This window comes from Anopheles maculipalpis, chromosome 2RL (assembly GCF_943734695.1).
Source record: "Anopheles maculipalpis chromosome 2RL, idAnoMacuDA_375_x, whole genome shotgun sequence".
Classification (NCBI taxonomy): Eukaryota; Metazoa; Arthropoda; class Insecta; order Diptera; family Culicidae; genus Anopheles; species Anopheles maculipalpis.
Genome location: NC_064871.1, coordinates 41,730,735 through 41,757,960, shown reverse-complemented (window position 1 = coordinate 41,757,960; position 27,226 = coordinate 41,730,735). Strand labels below are relative to the sequence as shown.

Here is a 27,226-nt window from a genome sequence, read left to right as displayed (position 1 = left end):
TTGAGCGATCGTTACAAATTGATGATGACCAATTCCTGACCCAAAGGGGGCAACAAATGGCGTGACCGTAAACGAAAATGTTTCGGGCATGGAGGGATGACAGATTTTCATTTTCTTCGGTCGATGTTACGGTCGCTTGACACGGGAGTTTACCACAGTCATTTTTGTTTTAGGGAAATTGAGGTACACAACATTCATTGAAATTAATGTTTCATAAGCGCGTTCTAAGTAGAAAGAATAATTCTGCCAATCTGCTTGCTTTCGCTCCGTCAACTCGTCAACCTAATGCTTATTACGCGCATCTGTTGCTAATCGTCTCGTTTCCCCACCGTTTCTTTATCCCTTTTGAACCACATTCCACAAAGTAGGTTAGAATCTTCCAACCCGCAAACTGAATCCTTTCCACGGAAATCATGTTCTGCTTGGTAGCAGCTCACATTCCAGATGTGATCTCCATGCCAACCCGTTTCGAGTGTGTGTTTGCTCCGATGGCTTACTTTGACTGCAAACTTTGCTTATGACAATTTTTCGAGAAAGAGAAAACCATTTCCTCGAAGGGAAAACCCCTAACGCACTGCGTAGAATAAAAAGTTTTGTGAAACCAACCTCCCCCTCACACCGGTGGGATTAAAAAAAAAACAAAATCAGCGGGAAATCGTTGAAAATGGGACGAAAATCTAAACAAATGGTGTAAACGTGCCAAAAACTTGTACGGGTCTGATTGCAAGGATTTAAAACAGCTTCGGGTACATCTCTTGAACGAAACAAAGGGAATACAATGGAACATAAGAAGCTAAATAAACTCACACAAAAAAAAAACACACTCGACTTTAAAACGTTTAAACGAAACGGTGCTTAACCAAAACCTGGCAATTTAACGTAAAACGACCCGGTACTTTGTTACGACCCCTTAATTGACCTTATCGAGGTGAAGGTAGATAGCCTGGCGGCGTGATAAGCGTTGCCGGATGCCTGACAAGATGAACACGGTGAAAGGAAACGCTAGCAAATATGCTTTTCTGCCTTCGGGGAAACCGAATAAACACGGACAAGAAAACGTGTGGTTGTTTGCTCCATGAAACGAAGGAAAATCTTAACCTACTCCAAATACCGTCCTAACGGCTCAACAGAGCGGGATGAGACCGCATTACACGACAAGCGACGAAAAGTAAACCTGATTCGTTGTCTCAATGTCGCGTGGTTTACCAACAAAAAAATGTTATAAAGAAACAACATTTTCATTCCACTTCACTCCCACCGTCTCCCCTGAGTTTCGCTTTGCTCGGGTGAATGTGTCTGTTTGTGATTAGAATTCGGCCAAACCGCCGGTTGCCTTTCCGTACCAACGCTATCATCATCATCATCACGTCCCCAAGCTTAATTCGAATGTCGCGTGACATTTTAAGCCAACCATTGTTTTCACTTCGTCGTCGTTTTTCCCCCTTTAGGTGGCCACATCGCGTCTTTGCGAGGCAGTACAACAACGGGACGAAAAAAAAAACGCTTAATTTATTACACCTCCAATTGCTGTAATTGGATGGGTCTATTTTTCCACGAGTTTTCCCACGTTCTAACAACAGTTTGCCGAAGGTTTTTGGCTTCGCTTCACTTCGGTTTCGTTTCGTGGTAAATTCTTGTGCAAACAACAAATGTCTGCCTTTGGCGGCTGTCAGTGCTTTCGATTCGATTACCAAGCATCTCCTCCTGATTTGCCTTTTTTCGGACCTTTCTTCTCGAAAACCGATAAGAGCGAGCGTGAGAGAAATCGGAAGGAGCAGTTAGTATCGATATAATGGTGTGATATTAGATGGACGAAGGAGAAATGTTTTGATAGCGTAGAAAGCAGCATCCTTTCACGGCTGGATGGATGGTTGAATGGAGAGAGACTAGCAATAGGGCAAGTAATAAGAAATAAACAGCTTCAAGTGAATGCTGTTGAAAGGGGGTTGTAAATGTTTGTCGAATCGAAGCTTTTATCAGCAACTTTAAGAAAAAAAAGTTGAAATACTGTTCGAGCTTTTAAAGGGTGCAATTTGGGTCAGCCACCAGGCGCCTCCATTGAAACTGTTCTTAGCGCTTTCCCCATACTTTGTGACTTGTCTTGTCGTTCTAATTTGGTTTTTTGTGTATCGTTATTAAAACTTTATAACGGAATTAGGTTAAAGAATATTTAGTGAATTAATTTTCATCGATTTTTCTTTATAAATGTTGGTCTGGTTTGTGTTAAAAAAAGGGTTTCGAAATAATGTTATCGTACCGTTTCCACAATTTTTCTTAGTTCTCCTCCAAAATTGATTGCTGATATCGTTAAACTATTTAGCTAAATTCAGCAGCTCATCACACCAAGGCAACACCAATATTTTGCACTGTCGACGGGTCGAGATGTTTGGACTTTGCCAATTATTTTCTGAGCTTAAGATGATACGCCTTGAAAGCTAACATTTTTAACCGAAAATTAGTAAATGGTACAAAGTTTTTTGGGAGATTGTATGGAAAGTCTTCAAAGCATGTATTGTATTTTTTTTAACGTATAACAACGATCATCCTCGCGAGCCTGGAGACATTTCCTAGTGAACAGCGAAAATAAATGTTTTCATGTAATCTAAAATTTTACAAACATAAACCCAATTTCACGCAGGACAGCAGACAAATGTACTAGGAATACCAAACTGTTCAAAAATCGCTTGCGGGAAAGTAGCATGGAAAATACCCAGCAAGATAAGCTTCTCCGAATCTCCTCGTTACTGATCAAATGGTTATATGTTTAATGATCTCGTGTACGTTTTTTTTCTGTTCTTGTTGTTGCTGACTTCAGCTCACAGAATTAACTTTGGGGAAGCCTTTAACTTTGGACGTACACACATACATCGCAAACGCCTCCCATATCGTCGTGGGTTCTCGCAATCAGTCGTGACTCTGGGAGGGTTCTTTTCTGCAAAGCTTTCAATTAATTTTATGAAAATGAGCATTCCCCGGCCGGGCTAATTTCGACTGAAAATGAGTCGACCGAATTTCCCGAAAGGAGAAACTTTACAAAGCCAGAAAAGTCGGATCAATTTCGAAACGCTTACCTACGCCCTTGTGTATGGCAGCTTTAGCCGAGTACGCGAGTTATGATAACAATTTACTACAACGGAAAGTTGCTAATAGCGATCGGAAAAGACATTTGGGCTGGATGAATATGTCTTTAAATACTCGGATGGGGTCGTGTTTCGAACGATGTCAATTAGGGGGCATTCTTAAAGGAAAAATCCGTACAAACCCTGGCTAATGAAATTGTACATTGCTGTCTAAACTAATTGCTAACGCTAGTAGCAATTGAATTATGTTTAAGGAAGTTAGGATTAATTGAAAATTCATTAACACAATATCTTCCAGCGAGAACTGTCCATCAGACGTGAATGTCTTGAATTATTGCTGTCGTTAATCGCGAATTGCTACAAAAATATTATCCATAAATAATTAGATAAGATAAGATAAATAATAATTGTTAAATAAAAATACAAAAACAGACACTGGTCGTGGCAATAAAACCTTAATAAACTAAAGTTGTTTGTTGTTTTATCTTTTCAGATTGCTCCGCTTGAACGGCAAACGTTCCCCTTGTCCATTACATCTTCCCTAGCAATCCCCCCCCCCCCCCACCATCACACACAACCATGGAACCAATGGAAGCACGAGTCGCAATGCTACAGGACCTCAAGATCCAATCGTTTGACACGATTCGCTTCGCTTCCTATCGCACAGCATGCAAGCTACGATACGTACAGAAATCGACCAACCGTAAGTAAGGCACTGGGCAGGATTGCCCGGTAGTTGCTAATATCCTAATTGATTTCTGTTTCTTATTTCCGTCCCCATTTCCGCTTGGTTGCCTGGGGGTAGTGCATTTGGTCGACATCTGGAACGTAATTGAGGCATTCCGCGAGAATGGACTGAACACACTCGAGCCGCAGAATGAGGTCAGCGTAAGCCGGCTGGAAACGCTTGTCTCCTCGCTCTATCACAATCTAAACAAGCGACTGCCACCGACCCAGCAGGTGCACGTCGATTCCAAGGCAAGCTTGCTGCTAAACTGGCTGCTGGCGGCATACTCCGGTGACAACTCGGGCAAGATACGTGTGTTTTCGATCAAGGTAGCACTCGCGATCATGTGCGCCGGCAAGATGGTGGATAAGTTACGATGTAAGTAGCGATGATTCCCTCACTATTCGACCGATATGGATTGATATCCGTTTGCTTTTCTTCCCCTCCGGCCAGATATCTTCTCGCAAATCTCCGACGGAGCGGGCCAGCTGATACACTGGAAATTGGGCGATTTCCTGCGTGAAGTGCTTGCCCTTCCGGCAGCCGTCTTCGAGTCGCCCACCTTTTTCTACAAAGAAGGTCTCGAGTCGGAAATCTTCCCGGTGGAGAACAAAATCACGGTAAACGATTTTATGGCCGGCTTTATGACCGAACCGGGGCCGGCCTGTCTCGTGTGGATGCCACTGCTGCATCGGCTCGCTACCGTTGAATCGGTCGTCCATCCGACCGTGTGTTCGGTGTGTATGCGGGAAAATTTTACCGGCTTCCGGTACCGTTGCCAACGTTGCCATGGGTATCAGCTGTGTCAGGACTGTTTCTGGCAGGGGCGCGTATCGCTGAACCATCAAAACGATCACGAGGTGAAGGAGTACTCGAGCTACAAAAGCCCCAGCAAGCAGATTGGCCATTCGCTGCGCAAAAGCTTCCGCTGTGTGCCGGACAAACAGATTCAGGCGCTGCCACGGTTTCCGGAGCAGCCGGAGAAAACGCTCAACCTATCGCACATTGTCCCACCGTCACCGTTGCCGTCGCACAACGGCTTCCCGGACGGGGGTATACCGGGGCTGTACGATCGCAGCAGTACACTGGACTCGCGGTAAGATGGTCGCTGGGACGAGGAACACGAGAGCATTGTAATGATTAATTCCATCCCTTTAGGGCCACCGGATTATCGCTAGACAGTAACGGTACGTCCGGGACGCGTGGTGGAGCCGTTAATTCTAATGATGAGGAGCATAGACTGATCGCGCGATACGCTGCACGACTTGCACAGGAATCACGAACGGTACTGGCTACATTTCTGCAGTTGCAGTGTCCTTTCCAACCTTTTTTTTTTTACTGATCAATTTTTTTGTCTACAACAGCCCGGTGGATCAGCACCCGATCCGGTGCAGATAGGACTGGACAGCTCACGGGCCCAACGCGAACTGATCATGCAGCTCGAGTCAAAGAACAAGGAGATAATGCGCGAAATCCAAAAACTACGCCGCCAGCAGGAAGCGGAACAGGTCGCACCGGAAAGTCCGGCCCTGATGAACGAGCTACGTGCCCTTCGCCAGCGCAAGGGCGAGCTGGAGGGTCATCTTGGAGCGTTGCAGGATTCGCGCCGGCAGCTAATGGCACAGCTCGAGGGTCTTATGCGGATGCTTAAAAACCATCAAACGCAGAGTCCCCGGTCGACGCCCAACTCTAGTCCACGGTCGGGCAAAAGTCCACCGATACCGCAGGGTAGATAGATCGCAAAAGCAGCTAATTTTTGTCCTGCTTCCGAACTGATTATCAACTCCTTTCGGGTTGTTTTAGGACCACCAATGCCAAACCAAGGTTCACGACAGGGCCCAATGAATCCCGGTGGTTCCGGTATGCCACCAAATGTACCACCCGGTATGCTACCGCCCGGTGTAGGAATGCATGGTCAAGATCCGCACATGGGAGGCGGTGGTATGGATATGCGGGGATACGCTCCAAACGGAAACAACAGTGAGTAGCACACTTCGCGTGCGTTTTTAATCAAATCTTGCGTTTTCCTCCTTCTGCTAAACACCCGGATTATTTTCCTTTCCCGCCACTCATACTGGTTTCCTGTTCCTGATCAATGCTCTATTAAATGCCTTTACTATGAGACTCTTGTTTCATCATCACAAAGCAAAAGTTACAAAAAAAAAGCAGGAAAGTTCGCTTCAATTGCCGCTTCATCCAGAGTTGCTAATTCTGTTTCTTCGTTTGCTCGTTGTTTGCGTGTCTCTGTACTGTTTCTGTGATTGCATATGCGGCGCAAATTGCGCATCTCATCCAGACTTCAAATGTTTGTTTCAACGCGCTTAAACTAACAAAAAGAAAAACCACAGCAATACACATGTTTTCACTTTCTAATCGGTGTCGGACATTTGGTTAAACAGTAATAAATTAAATGTTCATTTGTCGCTTCATTTAATATCCTCTTTTTTTTTGGAGTTTGACTCACATCTAACTTACACATCTCATCTAGCAATTAGTCTTTTCCTTCTGTTGGCTTCTTACGATCAATTTTGGGTTCCATCATCTCATATTGTTGGTCATTTGTCTTTTGCATCCCGTTACGTGCGTGTGTGTGTGTGTTTTCGCTGTTGTTTGAACAACATTTCGATCCGCTTTTCGAATTATTGCGCTTTCCCACAAACCATAATTCACAGATAATGGTAGCATTAATAATGGCGGTGGTCCGCTTGGCTCGAGAACGAATATCGCTGCCGCTGCCGGAGCGTGTCCGCCGGCCGGTGGTGGCCGGTCGGATCTGCACTATGCGGCCGATTCCGTTTCCACCGCGATGTCCTCGCTGGTGCGCGAGCTCAACTCAGGTACCCGCACACAAGACTCCTCCTGAACGGGATGATCCGCACTCGCTTTCACTTCTTCACCTTCACACCCTTCCTTTAACGCATTTGCTCTTTCTCGCTCTCTCTCTCTCTCTTAAGCACCATTTCTCAATGTCTGTCTCTCTGTGTTCATCGATCCACCAGCCGTCCCAAAGAACTGCACCCAGTGTGTGTGTGTGTGTATTTTGGTCAATTAGTCACATAGTTTTGTTCTGACATTAATCAATCAAAAACCAGGTTAAAGCCATTTAATTCGATTTTGTTTTGATGTGTGCTGTGTCCGACGGGAGTCTTTCACCTTTTTTTCATGCCTGTGTACTTGTGACTAACATTTAGTATTAAAATTTCTGGATGTTTAAACTATTTTCCATACTCTTTATGGTTCTTTAATTTTCTTTCTTTGCCCCCATTTTCTCTATTATCACACACCCTTTAATCGTCTATTTGTTGATGTGCGTGTACACGTGTCCATGTTTGAGCTAAAATGATATTACTCATCGATTCTTCGACCGCAACTCGTCTTACAGTTGGAAAACTTATGGGGCCGGTGGTCACACAACAAAACCGAAAGAGAGAGACTAATCGCTAGGTTTAGCTTGAGGTAGCTTCACTTAAGCTTTAGTAGCATACGATCTCTCTCTCTCTCTCTATGTGTGTCAATAATCATCATTTTTCGTATTTCTTCTTGCATTTCTGCTGCATACTTTATTCGGTGTGTATCGTTTTGTTTTAACATTAAATCGCTGCGCTGTTTGCATTAACTGTATGTTATTTACCTGTCTATATTGTCAAGTAGTGAAACTAATGACTGTTCCGTAGCGGTATAGGCAGCGCGCTGTACTGTCATTTCGCAATCTTCGTCGATGTTTGCGCATTTAGGAATGTAATACGCTATACGTATGTGTGCTCTTTGTCTTTTATGGCAGCGTATTTTCTCTTCTAAAAAACATAAAACTCACCCACAATGAAAAGATCAGATCGCTTCAACCCATACATACTTTACTGTCCCTTCAAAATGGACCGCCGGCCATCTGATCAGATGGTGGTCACATTTTCACGTCAAAAGTACTTCCAAAACAACAATCCATCCTTGATTTCTAGGTTCATCTCCACCGGAAACGACGTTCCTGAAGGAGCGCAGAGTTTAGTATGTGTGTGTGTGTGCGTGTGCACGTTAGGGAGAATGTAAACATGCTTTCCGCAAAAACAAAACCGGTGGTGGTCCCCTGATACTTCCCCACCGAAATTAATCGACCACCGGGGCCAGCAGGTATTAGAGAGATGAACCCTCCCTTTTGCTTACGGCGAGCAGCAGCGGAAATGGAGTTGCGGCGCATCCTTTAAGTAAAGTAGTGCAAAAATACACTTTCCATCGATAAAAGACATACAGGCGGTACGGTACGCAAGGTTGCAAAACAAGGATAATAAAGCGTTATATAGCACCGTAACAGAATGGAAACAAATTCTCAGAACAATGAAAAACTCTTGCCCAACCCCAAACTCTCTTTACACACTTTACTAACCCCACCCCCCACTCAATTCATGTTTCCCCACGAAAGTCTACTTCTTCTTTGCTTCTTTTTCCCTCCAGAAAAATGCCATTTTTGTAATTGTTTAAGTTAGAAGAAAAAAAAAAGGACACGTCGTATTCTCTGATTCGATAGCACTTTTGTTCTTCAAAGATGGGAAAAGCAAAATGTGTGCCGTTTTTTTTTTTTTTTGTTTGGTTTTTGGCTATTAGTTGCTGTTTTTTTTTTAAAGCGTAAATGAGTTTTAAGTAGCATTTTTACTTTTGTGTCCGAAATACGTGAAAAATACCGCCATATCGCCGACACCAATTTGAAGAAAAGATGCCGAAAGTTTAATTCTGTTTTGCGATTAGCTTTTTGAAGCAAAAACAATAATATATATCCAAAAAAATGCAACATTTTTTGCAAAAAAAAAAAAAGTAACAACACCTCACCTTTTTACTTTTTCTGTTCAATTGCCCTGTTCCTTTATCCTTCCGGTAATCATAATTCATACAACATTAACGTTTGCATTACGGAAAATAGATTGACTTTAAGAGCATTGCATAAAAAAATCATTCTAGATAACTGGCTTCGTTCAAGAGGATTAGAGATTTTAAAGAATATGCTTTAGGCGGATGTTTTGACCCCTAGATTCAATCTTCAAAGCGATAAAACACTACCATAACCCACAAATATGGTGGTCGGCCAGAATTGTTTCCCTTTTAGATTATCATTATCGCTAAATTTTTGCTCTGAAACAGCGCTGACAGTGCGAAGCAATCTACAATTCAAATTACTCCAGTGTTTTATGAACTAAAATGCTCCAAATTCACGCATAACACAATATTGCAATGAGCGAAATAAGAATAAATCCTGAACCGATTTTGCGGTTTGTAGTATAGAATGTTAGTTCAAATTATGTTGAATCATTGAGGCAAAATTAGTGCAGGAAATGCTGTTAAGCAATAAAATTTTGAACAGCGGCACAATAGCTAAATCACTCATATCAAATCAGCATATTTACAGAACGTCATAGTCTGATTTGGACCAATTTCATCCAAGAAAATATTTCCACAATGGATGAGTGTAAAATGTGGTCTTTTCGGTTAATATGAAGTCATTGATGGTCACAATGTTCAACAACAACGATGGCCTGATTTCCGAGACTAATCATAATCTAGCACGACGAGTTTTACATGAGTTCATAGTACGATTACACATGGATTATGCCACGAAATTGAAGGATATGAAAGATCAGTATATTTTACGAATCTCTAGCTCGTGGGAAACCTTTAGTCTGTTATGTTTCGTCACATTTAAGAAAACAACTGAATGATGAGGACTCGTGGAATTTTATACCCTGGAAAACAACAAAATTGACCACAAAATCACTGCTTATTGCAATCATTCGAAAGAATACCATATACACTCACTCTAAATATCTTAAACATGGAGCTTGATTTAACTTTTTGCCATAATTTATTAATCTGATGATCAAAAGTCAAGGTCGCCTTGAATGTAAAAAAATCACGAAAATTTCCATGCAATGATTTAAAGTGTAATTCTTATTTGCAATGCAATAAGTGGTGTAATTCCTTTTTCGCTCGTTGTATTGCGTATGTACATGTACATAATGATACTGAAGACGATGAATATTTGGGGTGAATTTTGGGGTACAGAGTCGCGTATAAAAAATCGTTAAAGTCAGTCTATGTTTTTGTATAATGCATACGTTTCTACACACTACATCCCAAAACAGTTTTAAAACTTTCCTTTATTTTTGTTCCCATTGGGCGCAAAAAATCACAAAACATAATACACTAAACCAAAAACACGCATGATCGATCTTAATTCGATGATCGGTTCTCGATCGTTTACTTTCTTACACGCATGCCTCTGCAAAACACACACGCTCGAAACTACAACGCTCACAAACAACGACAACAATAATCTCGGTAAACTGCAAACTGCCTTCACACGATCGCCAACGAAACGCGGTATTCGGTGTAATTGTAACAATGAAACACAAATGACACTTGAAAACCACTCACCCACACCTACCCACCGGTTATTCACACCATTCCAAACACCGATTTATACAAATGTGCTGCTCTAATTTGCGATTAAAATTTGAAAAAAAAAAATCTAACAAAAAAAAACCTGTCCTACCACTCATAACGAACCACCAACAACATCAACTACTACTACTACATCATCTTCCCCGCACATATTACGTTACCACCACTATCTCGCCCTACTCGTCCCTGGGGGTTGGCCGGCAAACCACCAGTTTTCTATGCGCACTACGAAGGACATCTTCCGCCCGGCGTCGTACATAAGCCGCCGATGCGCTACTTTTCAGAGGGATCCGACGATGATAGTATCGCTTCGTCGCAGCACACAATGCGCCATTCGCTAGGTAAGCATACACACCGTTCCACGGCCATTGACACCCGCCTTCCCTACCACACAGGCACACAGGATATTGAGTTTGAATTTAACACCGGTGCACCGGAAAATGCGAACGGCAGGCGATATTTTATTAAAAGAAAAACATTGAGTTGAGTGACGAAGTGCGATCATAAACGATCGAAGGAGCGTGCGACTTACTTTAAAGCGACATCCTTCTCGACGGGCGTGCAAAAACTGGGTTCCGTTTCGTTTGTTTTCCCCACCCATCGACGCTTGTTTGTGTTGGCACTTGTTGCGGTTTGCACTTCAACAGTGTTTTTTTCTGTGTGTTTTTATTCGGTTAATCTTCTTTTTTGAATATTTTTATCTAATAACGTTCACTTGATCGTAGTGTTTTTGTTTTTTTTTTTTAATGGAATGAAACAAGCACATCCCAATTAGCACAGAACATGCTGTAATGTCACGTGTAGGTAATATACAAGCAACAGCAGCACGTACGTTAATCGTTCCTCTTGTAACCACCACCAAAACACGTTCGATCCGTTTCGTAAACTACTTCCTGCGACGGTCATACACGCAATGGTTGTAAAATAGTAAGCGAAGGGTGGAATGGCTAATGGTGTGCGTTGTATCAACTGGTAGTATAGTCATCATCAGCACTGTACTCATAAAACGCATATGATTTGGTGAATGCACGCAATGGGTTCAAAAAGTATTCGCACAATTGTTCTCCAAAAGAGTTTGAGGATGCAATAAGAGATCGAATATATCAAATCCCATTCAGAAGTGGAACTGTAACTTTAAAATTAAGCATTCGCTTGCAGATTCAGGCTTAAGGTTTCTTGTCTAGTCGTAGAAAACACTTTGGCGAATAGATAAATTGAGACATATGGCCAACGTTGCCGGTCCACAAGCATGGAGGTCTTGTTAGTTGAAAAATCAACGAAGTAGCGCAGGACCGTAGCCATGGAGTGGCCGCATACACAACAAGACTACTTTCACGGCAAGACTGCTTCGGCGACGAGATGTATCCGACGACAAGTATTCAAAATTAGAGAGGTTTCTTGAACGAAAAGAACACGTGGCTGGATCAGAACCCATCGACTAAGACGTCGTTTGCTGATCAATAGCTCTGACACGTCCTCTTAAAAGGCACAATATCACAGGTATCGTGGGTATTCGAGTTATGGAAGAAATGGAAAGCGTTCCGAGAGATCCCTTGATAGATGAAGATAGATGATAGATGAAAAACAAAGTCCCTATCTATTGAATAGAGCTGGCAAACTTATATAAAAGTGTAACCGTGAATGCACTCCAGAGAACCTGTCACTATTATTACAACCTGATCCCTTTGAAAACCTAAGCCCCTTTGGCGACGGTGAAGCTTTCTTAGATAAGGGGGTCTTTTGGAAAACAGGGGACGCTAAGGACCCTTTGAAACAAGGACAATCGCCCACAAATTTAATACACATCGCTTTGGATCATTTCTCACAGGGTTCCATCAGCTCGTGTGATAATTCCGTCTGTTAAGAGTACCAAATCCAGGCACAAATATCATTCTTCTGGTTTCCTTAAGTTCATGTTACTGATATATCTGTACAGGCAGACTTTAGAGGCTCTAACTGTCTTCTCCTTGGAACTAGGCTTACTAGACTTGCTGATAACACGTGCCGATTGGATACCCAGTCGGCACTACGAAGGAACATTCCGAATGGGATTTGAACCTCAGTTCTGCCAGCGTGATTTAAATTTCTAAAAATCCAATCAGCCAAAAACTTTTTGGACCCAATGCAATTAATGCACCCTGTACTAACAAAGTGACAAACAGTACAAAATCAACCGTGAAAATAGTAGAAAACTAATGCTATATTCACTACCGCCCTAGTGTTACGCGAACAGCAACGATTTAACGACCCCGTGGTGTGGTGTTCTTTTCCATCTGTTAAACGTTAAATGTTTCATTTTGGTCTCCTGTTCTGCACCTCGTTTCTTACAACTTCTTTCCATTATATGGCATGTTCTTTTTGTGGGACAACCAGCATGTATCTGGTTTACTAATGGCCATCCTTATCCAACCATCCTTACAGATTTTGACGAGATGCACATGACTACGCATGAGTGGAGCGAAAAGGTAGGCAAAGTTATCACAACCCATGAAAATAGCTTTAAAAAAAAAACATCTAATTCCATTCCTCTATTTGCCAGGATAACACTCAATGGCAGGAACAGTTTGCTGCCTGGAGCTTAAACTCGCAAAACCAGTGAACCGAACAGTGCAATACTTAAATCCAGTGCAAACAACAGCAAAAAAAAAAATCTCACCACTAGCTTCAAGCAAACGGAATGTGGGCAATCCTGATCATATTGCGATCGCGCGGCACAGATCACCCATTTTGCGCGACATCGTCCTTAACTTTACTATTACTTCTTAGTGTATCACTAAAGAACACATTTCAGAGAACACCCTGGTGGCCAATTGGTTGGTGTTTAATATTCCTAGCACATTGTTGTATTACCACCAACATCAAGCTTGTCCTGAGGAAGGGAGTCAGCGGGATTAGTTGTTTTATTTAGTTAGCGGATACATGCCGCCTGTTTACTTTGATTTATGCATTAAGCAAAATGTCTCATGATAAAGCGTACAAAGAGCAAAACACTCGAAGGACTTGTTTAAAGCAATAATGCAATGCAAGTGGCAATATTCATGCATTCCAAGCACACAGAGCAACCACGTTATCAAGGACGATTTCTTAACCTTAACATAGAAATGGATTAGTTCGTTAGAATTTTTACTTTGCAGCAAAGCACACACACAGAAACACTTGATTTAGGCATATATTTTAGGAATAATTGTGAGCAGCTCTAAAGCAGATTGCATTCAGTCATATTCTCTCTTGCCAGAAGTAAGCAACACGGATTTCATGTTCAGTTCCCTCTTCATAACGGTCCATATCCGTTGTTTATCATTTAAGTTTTACTTCTTTATTATTAGTCTTTCAAATGATTGTTTTGTCAACATCGGAATGGAAAGCGTGTTACATGTTTAATTTATTTTATGTACTTTTGTTTTGCAATGCGGTACGCGTTGTACCGAAAATGATTTTAATAAACCGTTTTTTTTCTGTTAGTAATAATTTGCGTTCTAGTGATTTTTTTTAAAATACTTTTTCTATCATTTCTTTACACGTTACTTATACGTCCTAAAGATTGTCATAATTCGAAGGCCAATCACACGTCACACAACGAGGACAATTTCCCAGCAATGCCATCGGGTGCATCGGTGGAACGGTTTTAATAGTTTAAATGCTCCTCAAAAATGGGTCAAATGTTCGAGGTGGATAAACGTTTGTTAAAGTAAGCAGATGATTAAAATCGATCGTTTTCTCGTGTAGCAGCATAACTTCGTTCCAAACATTGTATCTCCTGCATTAGGCCGTCGGAGGCCTTGGATGGGTTCGTTAGACTGGACGAAAGTCAAATTTCAAGAACGAGAGCTTCTTCTCTTCTTTTGTAAATAAACAAATCAAATCGTAATCGATAGAGAAGCGCCCAAATTGGAACAAAACCAAATTAAACTAAAACATCGCTCATACAACAACAACAACAAAAAACGAAACTGGCACACTCTAGCAAATGATCATCGATAGAATAAATAATGCGTGTGTTTCAGCAAAAACCTCACCATAAAGCCAGGAAAGAAAATCTTTAAACAAAATTAACTTAAACTAAAGGACACAACGTACTGTGTAGACGAGGAAAACAATTTAAATTCAGAAGAAGAGAAGAGAAAAGAAATCTTTACGCTACACCTATTCATAGATTCCCATTTTCCAACTTATCGATAATCGCATATCGTAACATGAAAGATTGAAAGATTATACGGTGCCTCAAAGCGGGAATCCGGTCACCGGAGGAATTGAATACGTTGTCTTCGACTTCGATCGATCGCATGTGACCAATTACAGTTACAATAAGGTTGGTAACGAACGAAGAGTAGCCAAAATAGACACATGTATTTAGCAGTCAGACGAAAAATATTGATTCAAGGTTGATGGTCCTCAATACCGCCCTCGCCTGCAAATTCAATTTACCTACCTTTTTTCAAGACGTTATATCTGCTTCTATTCCTTCTTTCTATGTTTATGGGTTGTATCCTACTATAATTCTTGGTAGGATCTCTCACGATCATCTCAACTCACCAGTTTTCAGAAATAAATTTCAGACCATTTCAAAAAATTGATATGTTGGACCAAACGCCAAAGGTAGATCAACGAAAATGGGTGAAATAATAAAAGAAAAGGAGTTGGTTGCAGTATACGCAAAAAAATATTTAGATTTCATCCCGAAACGATAAATCTACCACTGATCAGATCTTCACCATGCGGCAGATCTTGGAGAAGAGAAGGGAGGAGCAGCAGCTCCAATCTTTCTATCTCTTCATTGAATTCAAGGCCGCATACGATAGCATAGCCGGGGTAAAGCTGTACGAAGCAATGAGCTCATTTGGAATACCGGCCAAACTTACCAGACGAGTGCGAATGACAATGACCAACGTCACATGTCAGGAGATGGTGTATGGAAAACACTCGTGTCCCTTTCCCCTTGGTCCCTTTCACCAAGGTTCTGCGCCGAGGAGAAGGGCTAGCCTTGTTTCCTACTTAGCGAAAGAAGGCGGCGGAACTCCTTGGGTTGGAGATAAATGAGCTGTACTATGAACTCAGCATCGTGCAGCGAATTGGATTCTCCAGCCTTCGGTAGGCTGATCATGTCATTAGAATGACACCGGACGACCCAACCCGTAACGCCTTTTTGGGTCGTCCACATGATGAATGAGATGGTGTGATGGTGTTGCTGCCTTCACCAAAAAGGTCGAGATTATGGGCTGACAGACGACGGCGCTGGACCGCAAGCGGTTTAGAGGACTTCTGCATCAGACCAAGACCGCTTGTAGCGCCTGATAAGAAAATAATATAAGCTAAGAGAAGTTAAAAAGAAGCATGAATTCTATTCCACGCATTTTGTTAAATAATTAAATGCCTCTTAATCTGGCACATAAATGCAGCTGTCTGGCTTTCTGTTTGTTTCGTCATAAATGGTCGATTTTCCACCTGACAACCGATTTTTCACAGCAATTTTCATTGTATCTGATCAGTTGAAAGTAGTGAAACGATGGTGGCAATTGATCAGCATTAGGTAGAGAAAATTTGATCACAAAGGCAAGCAATTGTTTGATTCCACAATGTCCGGACTTCCGTATGAGGCACTGTATTTGTATTGTATCGGAAAATATTTGAATTAGAAATCGAAATCATCCCGAACCGTTGATATTGTCAGCGGGTGGAATATTGGTGGCAAATAATATCCTGTAGCTAGAGCAAACAACGATACCGAAAAGAGGACACCTTCCCACGCAAGGGATGTAAAGAGTATTCCTTTTCGTTTTCCTCTTTTGATGCATTTTGCAGCAATTCATGGCTGCTAATAATGCTGCTATTACGTTGTTAGGAACCGTATTTTCCCAGTGGAGCTACTATCACTTATCAAATACCTATTTGGACACTTTCGCAGCGAGCATAAAACGCGATTAAGCGTGCCTGAATTGATTACTTCAACATGCGGCATAAATATGAATACACTAAACTAAACTCGAAATAATACAATTTGTTTCACGAACCGTAATATGTAAGTAGAAAGACCCATAAACAAACAAGTGATGGTTTAACCATTACGGCTAGAAGAGATATTGTGTTAAGGAAAACCTCCCTTACAATACGGTGTAGATAGACAAACGTTTTAAACAGGTCCCGGGAGCCAGAGGGGCAAATTATAGTCAAATATACAATCGCAGGCTTTTCTCCGACGTAGAAATAACAAAAGCTAACACTCATTAAGCGCAGTTCATGCCGAATAACCGCGAGTGGTTTCCGAGCAGTGAGTGAGAGAAGGCGTCCGGGTTTTGGGACATAGATCCAGCCACAAAAAATAACCGTTAGCACTGGCGTGTGTGCTTGATCGAGCAATTGGTCGAGAGTATTACTTCTTAGAATTATCATTAACAAGACAAAAAAAATAAAAAAAAGATTCGAATCGGAAATCTGTAACCCGAATCGCAACATTACACCTTCACATGGTCGGAAAGCGGATATGCTTGCAAAAGGATAAAAACTCTGCGAAGCCGAATCGAACCAGTATATGTTTGGCGCAATTTACTGTTACGAATAAAACATAAAGACTAGAGGACTAATTATTCTACTACTTACCAATTGGATGGTGTTTCCTTTTGTGTGGATGATTTCGTGTGATATTCACCCAATTTTTAACAGCAGCATTGTAATTTTCCGGTGCGACGGCTTTACCGATTTCTTTATCTTTTATTCTCACTGCAGGTAATCATGGTTCAGTCTCTAGAAATGAAAGTGTTAGCTAGTTGTGACCGTTCCGCCGCGATCCGAAATAGTTGTTGACTCCCTTTGTCCCCCTCCCGGTCCGGTGAGGGGGGCTGCTCCCTTCTGATCTGATGGATGCCGTTTAGGTGAATGCTTTTTATCTGCTTTTAGCACATGTAAAACGTATGTCCTGAGCAGGGTATATTGATGCCGCGAGCGAAAGAGCAACGGATGAAATGCGATGAAGCAGTAATGGAGACCTAGAAACAAAAAGCTTCGGTGTACGGTCGCTTACGCCATCAGCTTGGACCGTGTCGTGAAGGCAACGTAGGCCACGAATCCAACCAAACCGGTGGCAAGAATTTCCGAGTTAACCCACGGTCCCTTGTACGCGCCGGGGAAGCTAACGGTAACGGTCGTGAGGGGTTTCACCGACTGGATGTCCTCGCCGGCACGCTGAGCCTTGCGCACCGCGGCGTACGATTCTTCGTCGAACAGACGCACAGCGTACGATCCGCTGCTTGCCTTCTTGATTTCTTCGTTCCAGCTAACCTGCAAGCACATCGTTTATTCAGTGAAATCAGTCCACGAAATAGAATGCGCTAGTGGCGGTTTCTTACCTGATACTTGTTCTCACCGATGCGCACAACCGGGGCCAACTTGCCAAGTACTTCCGCGAACAGGGGCAATTTTTCTGCTCCGGCGTTCGAACACTTCAGCGTGAACTCCGTTACAAACCCAATCTGGCTCACGATCGTGGCATCCGTGGTGGAGTAAAAGTTTGTTTTCACCTCCGGGTTTGTGCAGGTGCTTGCCACGGCAAAACCCAACGCACAGCACAACGCGACCGATGCTAGCACGAACTTTACCATTGTTGGTGAGTGCGGTGTATTTGTTTCTTACGTACAATATGAAAACAAGAGATGTACTGAATACTACTTCGTGTGGTTCCCGGCAGACTGGCGAAAGGTACGGTTTGTTGTTTGCAACGACACCATCCACGTCGATTGATCTACAGCCACGTCAAACGCAGCTGTCATAAACAAACCGCGCATACTGTCAAAATGACAGCATTAAATAGAATGATTTCGAGAATTTTTTTTTAATGTTCTGTAAAATCTCGTTACAACTGCATTACAATAAGAATTGTTTGTTTTATAAAATTTGATATATTACAGAATATTTTACAAATCTTATTTGTCATATTAAAAACACCCAACCGATCAAATGTGTTTTTACAACGGTCATGTATGGTCGCGCCTCGGAAAATGTCATCCACGAAACCAGTTTTCAAATTTCAAAACCTTTCTGTATATATTCGGAACTTTTCATTTGATTTTGGTATAAGAATCGTGTTGAGACATGTAGCTGATGTTAGTTATTTACTTTATTTATATTTTTATATAACCTTCATAATAAATCGTTACCGGCAGAAATGTTGGAAAAGCGAATAGAAATGTTTTGATAAAAAAATAATGTAAAACAATAAATGATTTTTACCGTCAAATCTAGCGGCGTAATTTTCCTTTAGTATACATCCATGCCCGCGCATAAACACAGGCAGTTCAGATTGACCGCACGTCGATCGCGGGCACGCAACTCTAGCCAACGCTTCTGATTCGGAACAAACATTTCCGGTGGCAGTGGTGCTTTCTCGTCGGCAGTTTCTGAAAACCGAATGCAATCATTTAATTAAAATTTGATTTCCCCACCTTATCTTCAAATCCACTTACCATCGCTTTTCTTGCCCGCTTTCGTTGGACTTGGCAGAATGGATATCGTTTCCTCCGGTTTCCGAAGCAGCAACTTCCCTACCCCCTCACACATACGCAACACCTCATGGTGGGACAACGTTTCCCGTAACCGTTCGTCTAACGCCTCACAAGCATTGATCCACTCGGCTACCCCATCAAAATCCTTCAGCAAGTTCAGTGCTCCGGCACTGCTGAATTTCGTCTTTTTCATGTAAATATGATCGAGCCATGCTTCGCAGATGATCTTCAACGTTAGCTTCAGTATTTCAATGTCTTTCGTCGCCTGTATGACGGGCAGATAGATCTGGTTGAAGAAGTAGGCCACATATTCGTTCGCCCGTTCCTGCAACACCTCCGTCTGCCAGTGCTTGAAGTAGGGAAAGCAGAGTGTCAGTGAGGCAAGGCTTGTCGTACGGCAGACGGCGGCCAGAACATCGATACACTCGGTACAGGTTGCCTTCAGTTTGATAATGTTTTCTTTAATTTCTGAAACCAGTTTCGCCCGCAGCGCAACACAAACTTGCACTTGTACTTCGAGCGGATCGTCGGCCGATAGCTCCGGGACTCGTATGTACTGCAACTGTTCTAGGCACAGTCCTATGTCGTTGTGGACCACCTTGAAGAACATCATCATGTTCCAGTCGGTGCATAGCGATCGTGCCTTGTTGGCGGCCCAGATGCGCATCGAGTGGATGGAATGATCGAGCCGATGCAGAACCGGTATCTGTTCGACCAGCGGTAGCTCGTTAGCAATGGTTCCGATATCACAGGTGTTCGACAGTTGCACCAACTGATAGAGCAGTTCACTCCAAACTTTTCCACACACCGTTCCTTCCACCTTCGAAGTAGATAAGAGAGAGAGAGAGAGAGAGAGAGAGAGAGAGAGAGCGAAAATTAATGCCCAATCACAATAACCGCACTTTGCCTACTTACAATTACATTCTTGCCACAAAATTCTCCCTCCTCGAAGGAAAAATCCACCGGTAGACTGGACGACACAACAGCCAACCGAAACTGTTTGTCCCAAATCGTACTCGTCACATGCACCGTCAGCGTTTCGCCCAATCCCTTCAACGTGGACAGTATCGGTTCCGGTGCTTCGTCCGGCTGCAGCAACGATAGCCAATCGCGCAGATACTTTGCACAGGCCGCCGGTCTACAAGCCAACGGAGACGAACTCCACCACAGCACCACGTGCTCCAACGATCCACCAACCTGCGTCCAAAGTCCACGCGTACCACGATTCACCCATTTGATGAGTTCCGTTTTCGTAAGCTCACGCTCAAACGCCGACGGACAGTACTTGATCACCTTCATGATCACGTTCGCGACGAAGATCTCCTCGTCGGCAATCAAGTTCTCCAACAAATCCATCCCATCCGGTTCGTTGACGAGATAGTTGATCGAGTTGTAGGCCACCGCTTCGGCGGCCATTTCATCGAAGAAGTTTATCGCCGGATCCTAAAACGAGAGATTCCTCAATGTTTTTTTAAAAAGAAAATCGTGCAAAACCTCTTCCTTTCAACCTTACATTGTGTTCTGATTCGTCCAGTTCGCGTGATTCCGGCCTAACGATCGGTGTTACCACCACCTGCCGGCCCGGTGTACCCCGCCCGCGCGTATGTATTTCCCCGCTCGATATCATGTTCACGCTCGCCTTCCGCCTAACGTTCATCTCCTCCTGTATCGGGTCGATATGCTTTGCTGGCTCCGGTGGGCCCTGTAGATTGGTCGTTAAGGCACGCAAAATTTCCACACTCGACGTGTCCGATTCGTTCTCCTCGTGCGCAACCGTCAGTGCACCTTTGCACGTGGTCAGCAGACAGTTGATCAGCGTGCTGCAGCAATCCTCTGCCCGTTGTTTCGTAATAATCTGCAGGATCGTTCCCACGTCCACCTTCTTCGGTGTGGACATTAGGGGAGGGAAAGAGTTGCTACATATCTGGGCATTAGTTTGGGTGCGGGCTTGCGTTGTCTTTTGGGCCAGGATCACACTTTCGTTGTGTAGCGTGCAGAGCAGCAATGCACCATCGACGACTATTTCCGACGTGTAGGTAGCGGCGAGCATTAGCTTGATCTGCGATTTTTTATACAGATTTTAATAGATTCTTCGCTTTATATTACGGGATTAGATAAACTACCATTTTGTTGATGATAAAAATAAGCTGAAGATTGCGCTTACGCAAGTTCTGCCGTATCAGATGTGCCTTCCGGTTGAGCAATATCTTGAAGAAGCTTCGCTCCACATTCTTGTCCGCCGACGAAGCCGACATCCGTATTAGCCGTGTCTGCACGTGGGCGGACCGTTCGAAACATTCGCGACTTTGTTGTAGCAACCGTTCGAATTCCTGTGAAGTAAGGGAAGCTTGTAAGTGGATGTTAGAGACAGCCGAGGGGCAAAACACCACGTGGTACTCCGTTGGGTTGGGTGTGTGCTGTTCTTCTGTTCCGATCGGTTCGGCCGCTTTTGCGCACTGGAACGCTAGTGCCGAGTCGGCTGGATTCGCCAAGCTGTCCGGAAGAGGACATTCCGCACCTCGCACTAACACAGACGCTTCATATCAATGAACTTCGAACATTGAGACATTCGAGGCCAATTTAAGACGCGCCAAAGTGAGTGCCAGGCTTGGTTATTTTTTTACCGAAGGTCTCTATATAAAGGCGGCCAACGGAACAATGATCGATGTAACAATAATTCAATTTCTCTTTTTTCTTCAATAGTTGCATTGTCCTCCAGAATCTAGCATTAGGTCAAGGATGTTTGGTGAAAGTTTGTGGACTAAGAGAGGGATACAGAGTTGTCCGCAAGCTGACAGTATTTGAAATATTCTTACTAAAAGTTAATACAGTGAAGACTTCCCAATAATTCAGGGACCTCCGGTTACCTGACCTCTGACTAGATCGTACGAATAAAGCCTCCAAATTTCCATCAAACTTTTCTTGCAATTTCTGCAATGTTCTAACTGTTTTCCATTCCATTCAAAGAAACGATTTATTACCTAAAGTTTTTCCCTTCCCATTCCTAACCTCCCCATCTCTCCGAACTCCTCCTCCCCTACAGCCATGTTTGTGCATTTAATGGTTCTTTATTTTATGTTTGTTTCTTCCATTTGCACCTCCACGAGGTGGCACGCGAACTTCTTGTGTCATTCCTTTGGCCCAATCGAGCGTTTCCTTGAATTCTTGCCCTATCCCAGGGCACGACAGCGGCAACGTACAGCTTTCCCTTTGCACTTGATAATAGCTCAATATCAAGGTTTTGGGGGTACGAATGAAGCGATGACGTTCAACACTGGTTCACTAAGAACTAATGGCGTAACACGTCCATCCATATATGTACAGTATTTAGCCGGCTGGTCTTTTCCTTACTGTACAATACGAGGTGGTACAGCTGATGCCATCCCTACTTACATAGTAATCTGGCAGATCAATATTAATATCGGTGGCAAACTTCTTGCCCAATATCCGCAGCTCTCTCTCCAGTAGGCGCGATTGCTCGAACAGCTTGATCACCTCCTGGTGCTGTTTCGGCAACCACTTGGATGTATTCATACTGCAAAGCAAAAGGATCGTTCGTTCGTAGCAGGGAACTCTACACACACTTGCGCAACATTCTTATTCCACGGAACACAGATGTTTCACCAAGCGCTGCGGTATTGAGTACTGCAGCACCAACAGAAATTAGGTCATAAATTTACGATAATTCACACGCGATCTGAGTGCGCCACCATGTTTGTTTTTCTAACCACACCCGAAACGGCCACTACGACGATGTTTGACGATAAATGTGCAACGGCTGTACAGTTTAGCATGAGACCGAGACCGAACCGGACAACGTTCGATCGGGAACTGAAACTGAAAGTAGGAAAGCCGATGAATTTTCCCGACCATGATATTGACAACCTTGAATACACCGATCAGCCTTTCCCTTCACCCTTCGCCATCGGTGGAACCAGCCGGGAATGGCAACTCCTTTATCGATTAAGCACCGCGAACGGTTCCGCGAACATCTCGCGAACGGTTGGCACACGAATGGCAATGGTTTGGTAACCTAGACAAAAATCTTGAACCAAGGGTCGATTTGGAATCGCCTCCAGAAAAGTCAAGTTTATTCCTCGTAGTCCTTCTGGCTGACGTACTACTACTGCTACTACTACTGCAGGCACCGTGCTGCTGGCTCGTTGAATGGCAGCTTTTCGTTTCACTGTTTTTCGTTACCAAGGAGACGTGATGGAGGACGCATAGCAACCCATTTTTCTGAAGCAGTTAAGCACAGTTGTCTCTCTAATAAATGTAATTATTTTACTTTAAAACATAATCTGGCGTTATTATGTTAATTGTTTATCTTTTTTAAATAATTCTTCGTGCATAAAACATAGCGAATGTTTTGTTCAACTTCCATTGGCGGAATAAGTCTTTTGGAAACCCTTGGCGGAGTGGAAATTTTGGCCCTCCATCAGATTGAATCTAAGTTTGGTAAGTGTCCGATTTTTGCTACCCATGTAAAGCCATGTGATCGGTTTTTTAGCCAATGTTTGCTCTACACTTATATGTTTATTGATCTAAATAAGGCAATAATCGTATCTTGACTGTAAAAATTACATGGTGAGGCTGCGAAATACGATAAAATAAAATGATCCAAAAATATGTTTACTTCAGCAAAAGGTCAGCAAAAGCTACTTGTATTTTTGAACGATTTTCAGAAATCATTACATTTTCCGAGGAGAATATTTTTCGCTCCTGTTCGTATCGCTGTGTTACCTGCAGGAAATTAGCATGTACACTGTTAAAGTGTGTGTAAAACCTTAGCAAAAATGATCAAAATATGTGTTTTGTTACTAAAACGTCGCCTTTAACTATCTTCTATAGCAATATCTTGAATATAGCAATATCTCTTGTTTAATAAGCCAAAAACGAGTACTCGTATAGTTATGTTAAGTTAGAATTATAATCGAATTTAGTGTTAAAAAACATCATTTGCAGACCTTTGTACAAAATATCATATGAAAGAATTAAAAGAAGCCTCCTTGCCCAGTATGCGCTCCTGTTAATCGAGATTAAATTTTGCTGCCACGAAATTTCCTCATTCCTGCGTTAATTTCCTATTGGAAGCGACTGGCAGTAACAGGAGAGCATGCATGCAAGGAGGTAGCTGGTATCGTTCCTGAAAATTTTCAAATTCAAATTTGAATACGAAATTCAATTTTAAATTTTAAATTTGAATTTGAAATATTTCAATTTTTCAAATTCCAAATTTAATTTTCGAACTCGAGTGTCGAATTCTAGCTTTAGCGAGCTATAGTTTCTAAGCATCTTATGCGCCGCTAAGTATGCAAAGTGCAAAGCACTTGGCGGTGTTTTTTCTATCAGTTGAGCAAAATACGATGTTTTTTGGGGAAAATGCTGCCTCCTGCACTAGTATGTTCTCCTGTTACTTGAAATCGGATTTTGGTGCAAAATTTGCTTGCACTTTCCGATACAAACAAGATGGGAATGTTCTTCTAAACGTTAAAAACTTATTTTGCAGCCAAAACGAAATGAAAATTGGAATGAAATTTTTCTTTCTTTCTTTCCTTGAAAATAAATTCAAATTACGAATGAAAATTTTCTTTCTTCCCTTATTGATAGTAATAAAAGTGTAGCCCAACAATCAAACCATGAACCTTGACACACTCAGTTGATTTATTTGAATACGGAAAACCAAGAACCCTAAACACACGCTTGCTCGAGAATAGAAAGGAAGATAATGAGGGCAACAACAATTAAATCAACACCAACTACAAAACTGGGTGTAAATAAAGAAATGGACCACCAGCCGAGAGAATTAAGCTCACGTAGTACATCTGGATCAGTCAGTAGACAGATGCCGGAACGACGTAACTGGGCGTTGCTTAAGACTCAACCTTATTTTCCATGGAATTTTCATTGCACAGGTCCACCCAAGTCCGATCGTTGTACATTTCGACTTCTCCTATATGGGGCAACGCGATCATATCTTTGACTATTATAAAAGTAAGACAGCGCAGTAGTAGGATTTTATTGTAGTTCATTAATTCAGTATCTAGCACGCCCTGATCGGGCCAAACCAAAGCGAGTTTCTTCAATTTTCCACGGGAATGCTGCTAGCGGAATTTTCCGGGAGTTGCTGGGACATTACAGCCCGTGCAAATTGATGATAACTCGCTCAGTTTTGATCCGATCGAAGCGTTCTGCATAACACTGTGAGAGAGAGAGAGAGAGAGAGAGAGAGAGAGAGAGAGAGAGGGAGAGAGGGGGGGGGGTCTAACCATTCTGATACTGAAGAGGCTTTCTAGCCGGCGAGACCCTTGTGGCTGGCAACTTCGCCCAAAAGGTAAATCAACTTATAATTTATGCAGCAAGGGGAACATGCGAAGCAGTTTCTTTCATGAAACACTTTTTCTCAATATATATGAAAATACTAAACCCGTTGTCCACAAGTTCGACTTTTAAATATTTTAATAATTTATCGATCACTTTTACACGGATCGGTTTTTATCAAATTCCCCTTTCACGTCTGCCATTGTTATCATTGTTTACAGTTTTGCCTTTCGCGTTCTTACCACGTGTACGTAAACACGTGCCGCCCTTACTTTCGAAATTGTTTCCACTTTTACGCTTAGTGTGTGTGTTTGTTTGTCCATATACATCTAGCCATTATTATTTAAGTATAGCGATAAAGGGAAATTTGTTGGTAATTGGTAATTTATAAAGAAAACTGTTATAAATAATGTAAAACAACGAAACAATCAATAATCGTATCAGCAAAACAAACAGGCAAAATTAGTTCTTTAAATAAAAAGAAAAAAAGAACAAAACTTAAACTTTCCTACACGCCAAAGCACACCTCTAGTGGGACTCGTATTGGTTTCGAAAGTCTAATATTCTAACCAGAGTGCCCTTTTTATGATCAATATCGCTACTCCCCCCGCTACTGGCTACACTTCGAACAATTCCATTCCTGAATAATTTTGTCATTTCTCCGGGTTAATTTACAAAAAAAAAAGAAGCACAACAAAAAAGAGTAAAATTACTGTTAAACTTATCATTTACTCTAAGCAACTACGCTTCTTAACTACTTAAACTTAGCCGTCATGTGATTCTTTTGTTTGCTGTTGTGGTACGATGGCAGGCAGAACTATTCCACCAGGATCAATGTGGGCAGTAGCAAATCATCATATGCCACTACCCGCAAGAGATGGTTTCCTGCTTCCGCTTTATTTTGACATTCCCCATATACTTATGCTTTATGTGTATTTTTTCTTCCTCTTCTCCTTGCGTCTGCTTTCTACGTTATGATAAGGATATTATTCACAAAAAAATTAAATAATGTTCAGTTCTTTCTATTTCGAGTTTTTTTGTTTTTCCATTCCTTTTCTACACAACTACAGCTTGTGGCGGCGATTCCACAGCTTAGGTCCTGACGACAAACTCCACACAATTCCACCGTTTAAATTTATCGGAATTCAAATCTTGTATCGAAAACGATCGCAGCGCAAAATGGTCTGCTTTCTTTGTAGCTGTATCCAGATCTTTACTTCTCTTTTCGCTTTTTGCCTTCCTTCCCCATTGCCAGAGACTTGGAGCGCTTTGCTCATTCGGTTTTGTAAAATATGGTGTCATGTTTAGCTGCGATCACTTAGTAATTAAGTTACAATACATGCTTTTTTTTACGGAGTTTTCCCTTTTTTCCCCCCACTTAATAATGCTGGTCTCTCATTGCCATTTAAAGGGGTACCAATTAATATTCTGTTGAGTATTATAGTTTTATGCAGACAAAGCACACTCATCCCACTCGCGATTTATGGTTGCAAATTAATGCCCGCCTATGTACAGCAAACGAATCGGTGCGTACGTAAGCTGCTGTAGGAAAATTTAAACTGTCCCGCCGTGTCGTACACGGTAACACAATAAACACGCGAATAATGTGCAAAACAAAACTTAACAGTGAACCCTGTAATGTGGTCCTCCCCGGTCGAGAAATTATTCTTCCGTCATGTGAAAGCATCATTTACCTAAGTTCGTCGCAACATAAAGCGATTTTTTTTTTCAACTAACACGGAACACATGCGTGCGTCTGAAAACTGACAATTGCTGAGCTTAGAATTTAATTTCTAAAGTATCCCAGTACGGTGTGTGTACGATTATAATTGTTTAATGTTCAGAATTAGCCGTTAGAAATTTAGCACAAATATAACACTGGACTAGATAAGAGTTACACAGGGATTAATTAGATGCTAGATATGCGCTTCGTTCTTGCTAAATTCCGACCCTTCAGAGCGCGCCCGATCGTGTGGTTCGAGCTTTGCCGCGTTTTGCGGGTAATTTCAACCGATCTATTTACATACAATTCCTCAAATCTGAGTTGCAATTGCAATTTTACATATCCAGTGGATGTACACCGATGCGTGGATGGTATAAAACGTTCCTTAGCCTTGCCCCAAAACACCGTGTCACATTGAGTAATTTATTACTAAAACTTC

The 27,226-nt window shown here is 42.3% G+C and overlaps 3 protein-coding genes across 8 annotated transcripts in view; 1 reads left to right on the top strand and 2 right to left on the bottom strand.

Moving 5' to 3' along the window:
- The first annotated feature begins 3,655 nt into the window (after nt 1–3,655).
- Nucleotides 3,656–27,226, top strand: part of LOC126557351 (dystrobrevin beta) — a 129,874-nt gene continuing 106,303 nt past the window's right edge. Inside the window, exons 1-10 of one of the 6 annotated variants that reach the window (XM_050213085.1) lie at nt 3,656–3,783; nt 3,886–4,185; nt 4,261–4,903; nt 4,966–5,092; nt 5,172–5,535; nt 5,611–5,787; nt 6,480–6,644; nt 10,464–10,592; nt 12,673–12,716; nt 12,791–12,895. In XM_050213085.1, the coding sequence (XP_050069042.1) occupies nt 3,660–3,783; nt 3,886–4,185; nt 4,261–4,903; nt 4,966–5,092; nt 5,172–5,535; nt 5,611–5,787; nt 6,480–6,644; nt 10,464–10,592; nt 12,673–12,716; nt 12,791–12,850 (2,133 nt within the window). In that variant the 5' untranslated portion in view covers nt 3,656–3,659 and the 3' untranslated portion in view covers nt 12,851–12,895. Of the gene's footprint in view, nt 3,784–3,885; nt 4,186–4,260; nt 4,904–4,965; nt 5,093–5,171; nt 5,536–5,610; nt 5,788–6,479; nt 6,645–7,763; nt 7,825–10,463; nt 10,593–12,672; nt 12,717–12,790; nt 12,902–27,226 lie in introns of those variants that run through there. The other 5 variants (XM_050213082.1, XM_050213081.1, XM_050213086.1 and 2 more) reach the window with 5 other exon arrangements.
- Nucleotides 17,261–17,852, bottom strand: LOC126559234 (translocon-associated protein subunit delta). Its single transcript, XM_050215363.1, has 2 exons — nt 17,592–17,852; nt 17,261–17,523 (listed from the first exon to the last, which is right to left on the bottom strand). The coding sequence occupies exons 1-2, from the start codon at nt 17,841–17,843 to the stop codon at nt 17,263–17,265; spliced, it is 513 nt and encodes a 170-aa protein (XP_050071320.1). The 5' UTR covers nt 17,844–17,852; the 3' UTR covers nt 17,261–17,262.
- LOC126567137 (uncharacterized) lies at nt 18,499–22,277 on the bottom strand. The gene is made up of 6 exons (XM_050223369.1): nt 22,137–22,277; nt 20,867–21,073; nt 20,257–20,802; nt 19,659–20,186; nt 18,705–19,563; nt 18,499–18,638 (listed from the first exon to the last, which is right to left on the bottom strand). The coding sequence occupies exons 1-6, from the start codon at nt 22,275–22,277 to the stop codon at nt 18,499–18,501; spliced, it is 2,421 nt and encodes an 806-aa protein (XP_050079326.1).

What these genes read in the sequence shown, in the direction of transcription:
- LOC126559234 (XM_050215363.1), bottom strand. Translation starts at nt 17,843, where the DNA reads ATGGTAAAGTTCGTGCTAGCATCGGTCGCGTTGTGCTGTGCGTTGGGT. An exon ending in TCGGTGAGAACAAGTATCAG is followed by an intron (nt 17,524 to 17,591) that starts GTAAGAAACCGC and finishes ATGTGCTTGCAG; the next exon opens with GTTAGCTGGAACGAAGAAAT.
- LOC126567137 (XM_050223369.1), bottom strand. Translation starts at nt 22,277, where the DNA reads ATGAATACATCCAAGTGGTTGCCGAAACAGCACCAGGAGGTGATCAAG. An exon ending in TTTTTATCATCAACAAAATG is followed by an intron (nt 20,803 to 20,866) that starts GTAGTTTATCTA and finishes AAAAAATCGCAG; the next exon opens with ATCAAGCTAATGCTCGCCGC. An exon ending in AGCGGGCAAGAAAAGCGATG is followed by an intron (nt 18,639 to 18,704) that starts GTAAGTGGATTT and finishes TTCGGTTTTCAG; the next exon opens with AAACTGCCGACGAGAAAGCA.